At 41.1% G+C, this 9,598-nt stretch overlaps 1 protein-coding gene across 2 annotated transcripts; it reads left to right on the top strand.

Annotated features, from left to right (window-relative positions):
* The first annotated feature begins 1,708 nt into the window (after positions 1–1,708).
* LOC119021063 (interleukin-17 receptor C-like) lies at positions 1,709–9,547 on the top strand. 2 transcript variants are annotated; one of them, XM_037101025.1, is made up of 16 exons: positions 1,709–1,726; positions 1,980–2,040; positions 2,983–3,326; positions 3,583–3,835; positions 4,661–4,764; positions 4,860–4,974; positions 5,066–5,107; positions 5,202–5,320; positions 5,891–5,950; positions 6,056–6,113; positions 6,196–6,410; positions 7,083–7,136; positions 7,234–7,279; positions 7,396–7,491; positions 7,980–8,018; positions 8,114–9,547. In XM_037101025.1, the coding sequence occupies exons 3-16, from the start codon at positions 3,219–3,221 to the stop codon at positions 8,725–8,727; spliced, it is 1,923 nt and encodes a 640-aa protein (XP_036956920.1). In that variant the 5' UTR covers positions 1,709–1,726; positions 1,980–2,040; positions 2,983–3,218; the 3' UTR covers positions 8,728–9,547. The 2 variants fall into 2 exon arrangements, with proteins under 2 accessions (XP_036956920.1, XP_036956919.1); XM_037101024.1 differs by lacking the exon at positions 1,709–1,726 and having other exon boundaries at positions 1,906–2,040.
* The last annotated feature ends 51 nt before the right edge of the window (positions 9,548–9,598 follow it).

Here is a 9,598-nt window from a genome sequence, read left to right as displayed (position 1 = left end):
ATGCTTTTAACTGGGTTACACTAGTATTCTCTATTTCAATGCCTAATATCACTGTTGAATACCATTAAAGATGTGTAATCCATCAGGGCCTTGATGTCCCCACTTCTTTTCAACACAAAGTGACACCTTGCCAACCATCTTAGTATTCATGGGACTATACAGAAGAATGCATCAAGCTTAGCCTGCGAACCTGCATTCATCCATCAGAAATTAAAGGGAAAGTGAAAGCTCTCTGCTGATGATGTAACACAATATTTATAAGGAAGTACCGGCCAGGCTTCAGATTTTTTTCCCCCCTCACAAATTACTTGTACTTTACTTGAGTATTTCTATTTCTAGTACTTTATATTTCTGTTCCACTACATAATAAAGACAGATAATGTACTTTTTGCTCTCTACATTATTCAGATTACTACATACTACATCGGAGCCAAATCAGTGCATGTGTAAGTTATTTTATTGACAATCAGATATAAAAAGGAAAAAAAAAACCACTGATTCCGATAATCAGGAAAATGCTGAATATCTGATAATCACCTGGACCGATAATCGATCGACCCACAGTATCCAGTATATGCATATATGTACATATATGTACAATTTACATTTACTTTTTTTTACTCAAGTACTATTTGTATGAGTGAGTTTAACCAAAGTGATATTTTCTTTACTTTTACATTTTGCTCACTAACCCTAACCCTAACCACTAGTACTGTACTAATATGTTTTTTGGGTACTTTTCACCACACTTTTAACAGTGGGTTTCTTATATATGTTAAAAGCCAGTGCTGTGAAGTGAATCAGTCGCGTCAAAAACTGACAATGTTTGTCCCAAAGATACAGCAAATAAAAGCAACTGTACTTGCATCATATCGCACAGACGTAGAACAAAGGTCAGCGATTTAATTCCTTTTCTGTTTAACCTTTTCACTTATCAACAACATGACAAATTAAAGACTTTCACGTAAATATGATTAAAGGATATGCAAGGGAAATGTGATGCCTGAACTGAAACTGAAACTTACTGAAAGTTTAAACAAAGGCAGGGTTACCTGGACACTTCAGCAATCAGTTAAATGTTGTGGAGTGAAAGATTTACTTCTGCAGTAATGCAGAGTGAATGTTTCATCTGTAAGATCAGTTAAGAGCTTAAGTAAACATACTGTCCACCTGCTGTGACAATGACTCTCCCATATCAATTTACGGAGAGCACAATAGGTGGTTGTGGTTTTTCCACTGCAGCTGAACACATTTCCAGAGAGTTCTTGATAAGTAGATGGGTGCCCAGTGTTTAGTTAATATTATGTGGTCAAACCAGTTGGGCTGCTCAGCGAGTGCTGTTTCATTCAGTTGTCTGAGTTTGTTCTCCTTCAGTGAGCTACATCCACAGCGCTGGTCAAAGGTATGCGCATTCTTCCGAGCACAAGCAATAAACTTGCTTGTCAAGGAACTGTTTACTTTGGAACTGCAAAAGGATCTGTGTCAAATCTATCAAATAGTCAAGAGCAAACAAACCAGCTGTGAGGTATTAGCTGTGTTCAGATATACAGCTCTGCATGTAAAGACACTGTAATCCAGTGTTCAAACTGGAGCTTTGATTTAAAAAAATAAAAGCTAAAAAGTGGACTTTGACCCTTCTACTGTAGGTCATGCTGATAATACTCTAATCAGGAATTCAGAGCAGGAAGTTTCAGGATTTTGTGCTTTTGACACCCAAGGGACAGAGGTGAGACTAAATCACAGGGAAACAGACAGACAGACAGACAGACAGATAGATAGATAGGGGGAAGAGAGAGGGAAACAGACAGACAGAGAGAAAGAAAGAGAGAGACAGACAACCAGAGAGACAGACAGACAGAGAGAGAGAGAGAGAGAGAGACGGAGAGAGGGAGGGAGGGGAGGGGCATCTCCTGAGTCAGGACAGTGACGTGCTGGTTCAATTTTCACATGAGTCAAACACTTCTTGGTAACTCTGACAGGGTGTGCAGCTCAGTAATCCATTAGGAGAAGAAACACCTCAAGCTGGATTACTAAATCATGGTAAGTGACCTAGAAGATATCTGATCTATGACACTGTTAGTGTTAGTTAATGTCATTTTTAATGTTAGGTTAATGTATTCTTATACTTTAGCTGTTCACTTGTTTAATGCGTTGAGGACTTCACAGTCCCCAGTTGTTATGTCTGTCAATACAAGAAAACTTTAGGAGTTTGTATGAAAAATGTGGTTCATTTAAAGGAAACTCATTAAGAGACTGAAACACAAGAAGCGGATGTGGTGTTCAGCTGTAAATCTAAAAAAAATCTGGATGACTCACTGAAACATTTAAATCCTTAACCGCTTTAAGGAGAAGTAAGAACAATGCACTGTGAAATACTCCGTTACAATTAAAGTCCTCTGTTGAAAATTGTATTCACTGTTAAAGTATAATTCGGAAAATATACTTAAAGTATTAAAAGTAACTCAATACAGAAAATGTCCCATGTGACTGTTTTCTGACTTATTTTCTCCATTATTTTCTCCAGCAATTGTTTGGTTTGTAAAAATTCAGAAAAAAAAAAAAAATGGAACGAGAGAAATGACATCACAGTTACACAAAATGGTTAGGTTTTTTTTTCCCCAACAAACAGTCTAAACCTAAAAATGATTAATATATAATTTTGTATATATGGTATCATGCATACATTTGTACACACACACATATATACACTTGCATATATGTATGCTTGTGAGTTTGTGTATGTGTGCTTCATTGTGTACTCAAATCTGAATAGTAACCAGTAATTAAAGTTGCCCTATAAATGTAGCGAAGATAAAAGTACAACTCTTCCCTCTGAAATTCAACAGGGTAGAAGTGGAGAGTAGTATGAGATATTAAAGTTCCCCAACTTTACAGTACAATATTGTGTAAATGTACATATTAACCTGTCACCACTAGAAAACATCTGTATACCTGCACTGATGTATGTCTCTTCTCCCTCAGGACGCAACCACAGGAGAAGCTCCCCCACTATCACTTACAGATATGCTCTGACAGTTTTGCCTCAACTCACTGCCTTCCAGGCCAGTGTGCAGTTTCAATTTCAACTTGATCTCCAATCTGGAGTCATGATGGGGAGGAAGACGCTGGACTGGTTGAACAAGGTTTTCATGTTGCTCCTGGAAAAATATTTTTAGAGAAAAATGCTGTTGGACTAAATTCTTCAAATCAGATTGAAAATGTTTCCTCCTGGATGGTCCATCTGGTGCGTTTTACTGACTCTGCCTGTGTCAGCCTGTGGTGTGGAGATTTCTGGATACAGTGGCGATGAGGTTATTTGCTCACAGGTACTGTCGGACACTGTCTGTTGAAAGATAACACTTTTAATTTCCTTTCCGTGCTAGTGAAGCTACTTTAATTTCCTTTTACACCCATAAAGTGTTATATTCTCAAACAGCAGAGGGTTTATAACCATTGGCAACTTGTCAGAAAATGGCTGTTCTATTTATATTCACCACAATATGGGCCTCTGAACAGAAAATGTGTACCATCCAGATGCCATACATTAAACTTCTGTCTTGTTTTCATTTCCCATTCACTCAGGGTCTTTCTGAATGCACCATGAAGATGGGCTATGAGACGGATCTTACTGAGGCAGATGATGCCGTGGACGTCCTCAGCCTGACAGCATTTCCCAAGCTCTGCTGTAAGGATGGAGCGCCATGTAAAATATGTCTGGTGTTAGACGTGGAGATCAACATCCGTCTGGACATGGAGAAAGATATGGAGGATGAGGGGCACTCTGGGCTCGAGGAGGAGGAGGAGGATTACAGCGAGGAGACGAGGAATCCAAGAGGTGTGAATAATTGAAGCAACATCATGTGGGAATTCATATTTTGTATACAACTGTAACAACTTGTCAGACGTGAGAGACATAGTGCAGAAACAAGTGAGGGACATCCCCAGACATGCCTTTCACCCTGTTACAGGACACATTAAAATGCCTTCTAAGCTGGTATTTTAAGGCGAAAGAGCTTCACAATGTTGCTTTAAATCCATTCTAATTATGAGCCTCAACTTCACTACCAACTGTTCTTTATATCCTTTCCTACCATCCAGGCAACTACTAGCGTGAAAATCAACTTCAACTTGCTCCTAAGTGGCAATCCACCACAGGAAACAGCTACTTTCTTTAAACTTTCTGCCAAGGTTACAGTAACATTATGTGCCTAATAACAAACTGGAGCTATTGTGTACTGTATGCAAGATCAGACAGTCAGCTGGGGAGGAGCGTGTTGTGGGATGTTGGATATTATTACGGGAAGAATGAATGAGCAAACACTGAAGTTGCCCACAGGACAGTGAAAAAAAATCAACCGTGGCTTGATGTATTTGTAGTGGCTGCTCTACTTCTCTCATTCTACTTGTCCTGAAAGGGACAACAACAATGTAACCCACAGACCACAGCGGCAATGAGATATTTAGCTTTATAAATTGGATGAAATGTTTGCTGTGGAAAAAAATCCACAACATACAGTTTGTTCGGTATTCTCAGGTAAGAGATCATTTGTTAAAATATAAAAAGAAAACACTGTTTTTTAAAAAAAATTGTTGTTACTACAGTAAAACTTTTCAATGAATTCTGAGCCCCACCCTGCTTCTTCTGTCTCTGTTGCAACAGCGTCTTTGAAAATGTGTCACTATGCACCACTCACCATGCCCACGTGCAAGAAGGTGGAGTTCACTGTGAATCACACAGCTCTTACTCAACAAAACCAGTCCAAGGTACACTAGATTTCATGTACTGCAGTATAAAATCAGGCTGCTCACAGTCACAGAGTCTAACAAACTCTCTCTCTCTCCCTGTGTGTGTTCTCTAGCTGCTCATGGTGATTGCTGAGCCAGCCGGGGTTACCTTTGGCAGTCATGTGACTATTTATCCTTCCAAACAATCACATCTTCGTCAGGAAGTTAGGGTTTTTCCTCTGGATAAAGGTAAAATTCGGGCACCTGCTGAACTCCTAGGTGCTTGTGCGCAATATATTGTGACAGTGCTTGACACAAACACTTTATTATCTCTCCTCAGTGTGCAACCAGGTGCTGCAGGAGCGTGTGAAAGAGTGTCATGGTAAAAAAAAAATCAACACGTGATAGACATGCTTGTTGTCTTTGTGCTGTATTTCCAGGTAATTTAACAGGCTTCTTTCTGTCTGATCTTCCAGTGCCCACACTTACGAGTGTCATTAACCAAGAGATGAATCAGTTGGAACTGCAGTCTGCCAGCAGCAACAAGAGCCTGCTGCGTGTGTGCATGCAGTATGAGGGCAATGGAAACTGTCAGGTCAGTGTTTTATTTATTAACACCTAATTTTTTTTGCTTTTGTTGATGCTGTTTTCTGTTGTTTTGCTTTCATATAAAACATTCAGATGCTTTGCTGAGGTAAAAGTAGCAATACAAGATTGTCAGGCATTCAAAATAGCACATAAAGGTGCACTATGTAGGTTTAAAAAAGTCAGACTCAGAATTTTTATATTTACAATATTCATGAGGTGAGAATTGAAACTCAGACATATTTATTTATACATAAATGAATAAAACAAGCTGTTCTCAAGTGAAGATAACGTCCACAGAACACTGTTTGAAGCTACAGAGGTGGCAGGGTCCGCCACATGTAAACAAAGTGAAACAGTTTGAAACTGTGTTGTCCTTTGAGGTCAGTTTGTTCATGCACTTCATTCAGTCGTGAGTTTTGTTTACATAGTGCACTGTTAAGTGAAAGTTCAGAAGGTATTATCACAATGCACAATGCTCTGTTTACATGTTTATATCATATATTATACTTTGTGCATTACTATTTCCTATGTTTGAGTCTACAGTGTGTAATATATATATATATATATTATGTTGAAGGAGGTGACTGTGACGACGCCCATCCCGCTGTACTCTGTGACCCCCTGCACGTGTTTCCAGGTGCCTTCACTCAAACATCATGATGACTTATGACTCACATGTCAACAACAATATGCATGTACAGAACTATATGTCTGACAAGTGTGTGTGTGTGTGTGTTTGTAGGTATGGGAGGATGATGGGTGGGAGAGACGCTCTAAAAGCTGCCCCTTCAGAAAAACAAGTAAGAGCTTCCTCTACTGGTCTCAGTCTAAAACTATGTGTAACCACTGGTAACGCTGATCTCATCTGTTTGTCCATTACAGATTTCTTCCAAAGAAACTTGTGGCAGAATGTGTCAGTGATTGTGCGCCATGGCCTCATGAACGACCACGGCTCGATGCTGTGGTGGAACTTGTCTGCCCCCTGCAGGCTGGACGGTGAAGTGTGGCCCTGTCACAGAGGGCACGGCTGCAGGGAGGTGGAGGGCTTCAGACAGCAGCTGAAGGGTGCGTGGAGACAGAACAGCAGAGGACAGTGGGTAAGAAAACCCCCAAACAGAGCCTCGTAGTTTTTAAGCTTGTTTAATTTTGGATATAATAAAGTTCAAGCTTTGATTTCCACTTCAGTGCGTTGACTAAAAATCCTCTTATACCACTGTCTGACCATAAACACAAATAAAACAGGATGTGATCTTTTGCCCATTGAACAAACGGTACAAAGACAATCTCTTTGGTGTTTTTGCCTCATCAACTTAATAGATTTTTGAAGATATCTGCTGAATTTGATGCCAGCAGCATGTTTCATAAAAGTTGGGACATGAGCCACAAAAGACTGGGAAAGTTGTGAAATGCCCGACAAACACCTGTCTGGAACATTCCACATGTAGACAGGTTGATTAGTCACAAGCGATAGTATCATGGCCAGTTACAAGGGCTCAGGAACATTTCGTAAAACTGTCGTCAGTAAACACAAAGGATTGCATTCTGTTTTTATTTACGTGTTACAGTGTCATTTTGTTACAGATGTCTTTTGCAAAATTCTACACACATTTCCCTAAATCTCAGACCAACACATTGGCAACGTCAAAAACTGTGGGATCTCCTTGATAACTGAAAATAAAGCACTGTGGGTTTGAGTGAGGCCCGACTGCACAATGTAAGTGTGTAATGACTGAGACAGACGCATGATTTTTCAATCTTGTCTTCCTCAGAAAATAGAAGGAGTGTTTGAAGACATCAACCTTCAGCTCTCATCATGTGTGATGGTAAATTATTTTCCCTTCTGTGCATCGTACATACAATATTTATATATATTTAGTTAGTGAAGCTGAATAACTCATTTATGTTTATCCATTTGCGCAGATGAAACTACAGGGGCTGGAACACGGTCCATTTTGTGTTCAGAACAGTGAGTCTGACAAAGCTTATAACCAAAGAAACTGGTGGATGATGTGTTTTTGCAAGAATTCAGCAGCAGTTTCATGAACTTTTTATGAATGGTGTTTTGTTTTGTCCTACCTGCAGCTGTCAGGTGGCGCTGGAGTCTCCTGGCTATTGGTGTCATGCTGCTGGTCTGCCTGACTCTGCTCTTAAAATGTGGCCTTCAGGACTATGTGAAGAGTGAGTCTTATTTATTTATTTCTCTTTGCATTAACGTTAGCCCCGCACCCCCATATTCAGCTGTTCAGGAGAATGCTGCCACACTGTTTCGCTTTGATAATGACTGTATTTTCATTTTTGGGTGGACTTACCCTTTGCTGATATGTGTGTTAAATATTTGATGAACCAGGAGAAACCTATCATGCATGAAGGAGATGGAGCAGTGAGTGATGTCTCCGCTCTGGAATTTGTACTGTTGTCATCCCACAATAAAATATGCAGTGTCCAACTTCAGTTTCCTCAGGCACTCCCCTCAAAGCGTCCTTTCATTTGCCTCAAAGACCTAATCTTGTTTTTCTATATCTGGGAATCACTCATTCAAATCATGCATCTGTTTTAGTCAGATACAGTTTAAGGAATCATTTATTTGTGACACTGACATGATAAATGTACCCGTATTATTTTTCCCCTCAGCCCTGTGGTATATTCAGTCTTTTTGTCTTTTATAGAATGGGTGTGGAGCTTCCATCACGGCAGATTTGTCGAGAGTAAGTGTTTTTGTGCCTTTCATAAAAAATTCATGCATTCTTGATGGAACAAGCCAGCCGTCTGACATTGGTCCCCTTGTTTCTCCTCTCTAAAGTTGGTGGAAATCGTCTGGTGGTGTTGCTGAGCCCTCCGGATGTGGATGGTGGCGTTTCGGAGTCAGTGTGCCAGCTTGGCTCCATGCTCTGTACCCGGGGCTTCCGCGTGTCTGTGGACCAGTGGAGCATTAAGGAGCAGTGCACTCTGGGGCCTCTGCCATGGCTGCACTCCCAGCTGCTGGAGCTGAACAGCCAGCGTGGCAGAGTCGTGCTCGTCGTGACCCGCAAAGCGCTGGAGAGAGCAGAGGAATGGACTCACAGGCACAAAGAGGATATCAAGACAAAGGGCCAAGAGAACCGGGGTCTCCCTCTGACAGGGTCGCCTTACTCCGATGTGTTCATGGCCTCGCTGTGCCTTATAGAAGCAGACAGGCTGCAGGGTCGCGCTGGAGAGCGTTTTCTACTGGCGACATTTGACCCCCATCCACGCAGCGACAGGAATCTTCCCGAGCTGCTTCAGGGGCTGCGACTGTTCCAGCTTCCCTCTCAGACAGGAGCTCTGTTGACTGAGCTCACTGTGGGAGGGACAGGGAAAGGATCATGGAAGAGATGGTGCCTCAGATGGATGGACAGCAGGGACTATAGAAAAGGTAGGAGGGCATCATACTGCTGAGAAAAGCTGGAGACACAAGCAGTTGAGGCCCCTATAGATATCATGCTGAACGATATTGTTCACTGGTGAAGTCGGGGGTCGCGATCACTGTGAAAATGCTGCGGAAGTGCCCTCTTCGATGCCACTATGGTAGAAAGAACATGATAAAGGGTGCTCTACGCATGGACAAGATGTGGTAAAATGCCCTCTCTCTTCTCTAAATATATCAAGACTTTCTTGTGCACTGGTGCCCACCTCACGGGGCTCCGGCACCTCAACATACTGAGTCCACCGCTGTTGTTGTTATTTTCTGCATATGAAGGACATGTTCATCCAAAATCGGGATTAGGTGAGAACAAAGTGAAGTGAACTTCACTTCCCTGTTGGAAGTTTTCTGCAACAAACCATTTGTTTTTTTGGTTTACAGGAGATGGTTAGTAATTCCCTTAAACAGCTGGGCTCTTGCAACATAACTCAAGTAGGAGTGAGGAGTGTATTTGTTGCTGGTAAATGTCTCAGAAGGACAGGACTACATTATGAAGGAAATGTCAGGAGAACAATGCCATTGTGCTTTTTAATGTTGACATCAATGGTGGTCACGGGACAGGGTAAGTTATATCAGACTTTGAAGAGACAGGACTTTTTGTTGTTATGATTAAGTCATTTTTGCTTTGTCATATCAGTGGGTAAGGTCTTTTGTTAAAGAAATTACACAATATGACAAGTATTATCCACTCAAGCTGCACAATGCTTTACACAGAACCGTGCAGACGGATCATATCCATGTGTTGTGAGTCTGTCAACACTTGTCTATAAATAAATATACTTATTTTTGTGCATGGCGGCTCTCGGGTTGTGATTGGACAGCTCTAAGAGAACGGCTGGAATGTCA

This window comes from Acanthopagrus latus, chromosome 6, assembly GCF_904848185.1.
Source record: "Acanthopagrus latus isolate v.2019 chromosome 6, fAcaLat1.1, whole genome shotgun sequence".
Taxonomy (NCBI): Eukaryota; Metazoa; Chordata; class Actinopteri; order Spariformes; family Sparidae; genus Acanthopagrus; species Acanthopagrus latus.
This window is presented reverse-complemented; position numbering and strand designations above follow the sequence as displayed.

Bases quoted from the DNA above. Each gene is read 5' to 3' on its own strand.
- LOC119021063 (XM_037101025.1), top strand. From the start codon at position 3,219: ATGTTTCCTCCTGGATGGTCCATCTGGTGCGTTTTACTGACTCTGCCT. The intron at 4,765-4,859 runs GTACACTAGATT...TGTGTTCTCTAG, and splicing joins CTCAACAAAACCAGTCCAAG to CTGCTCATGGTGATTGCTGA. The intron at 5,108-5,201 runs GTAAAAAAAAAA...CTGATCTTCCAG, and splicing joins GCGTGTGAAAGAGTGTCATG to TGCCCACACTTACGAGTGTC.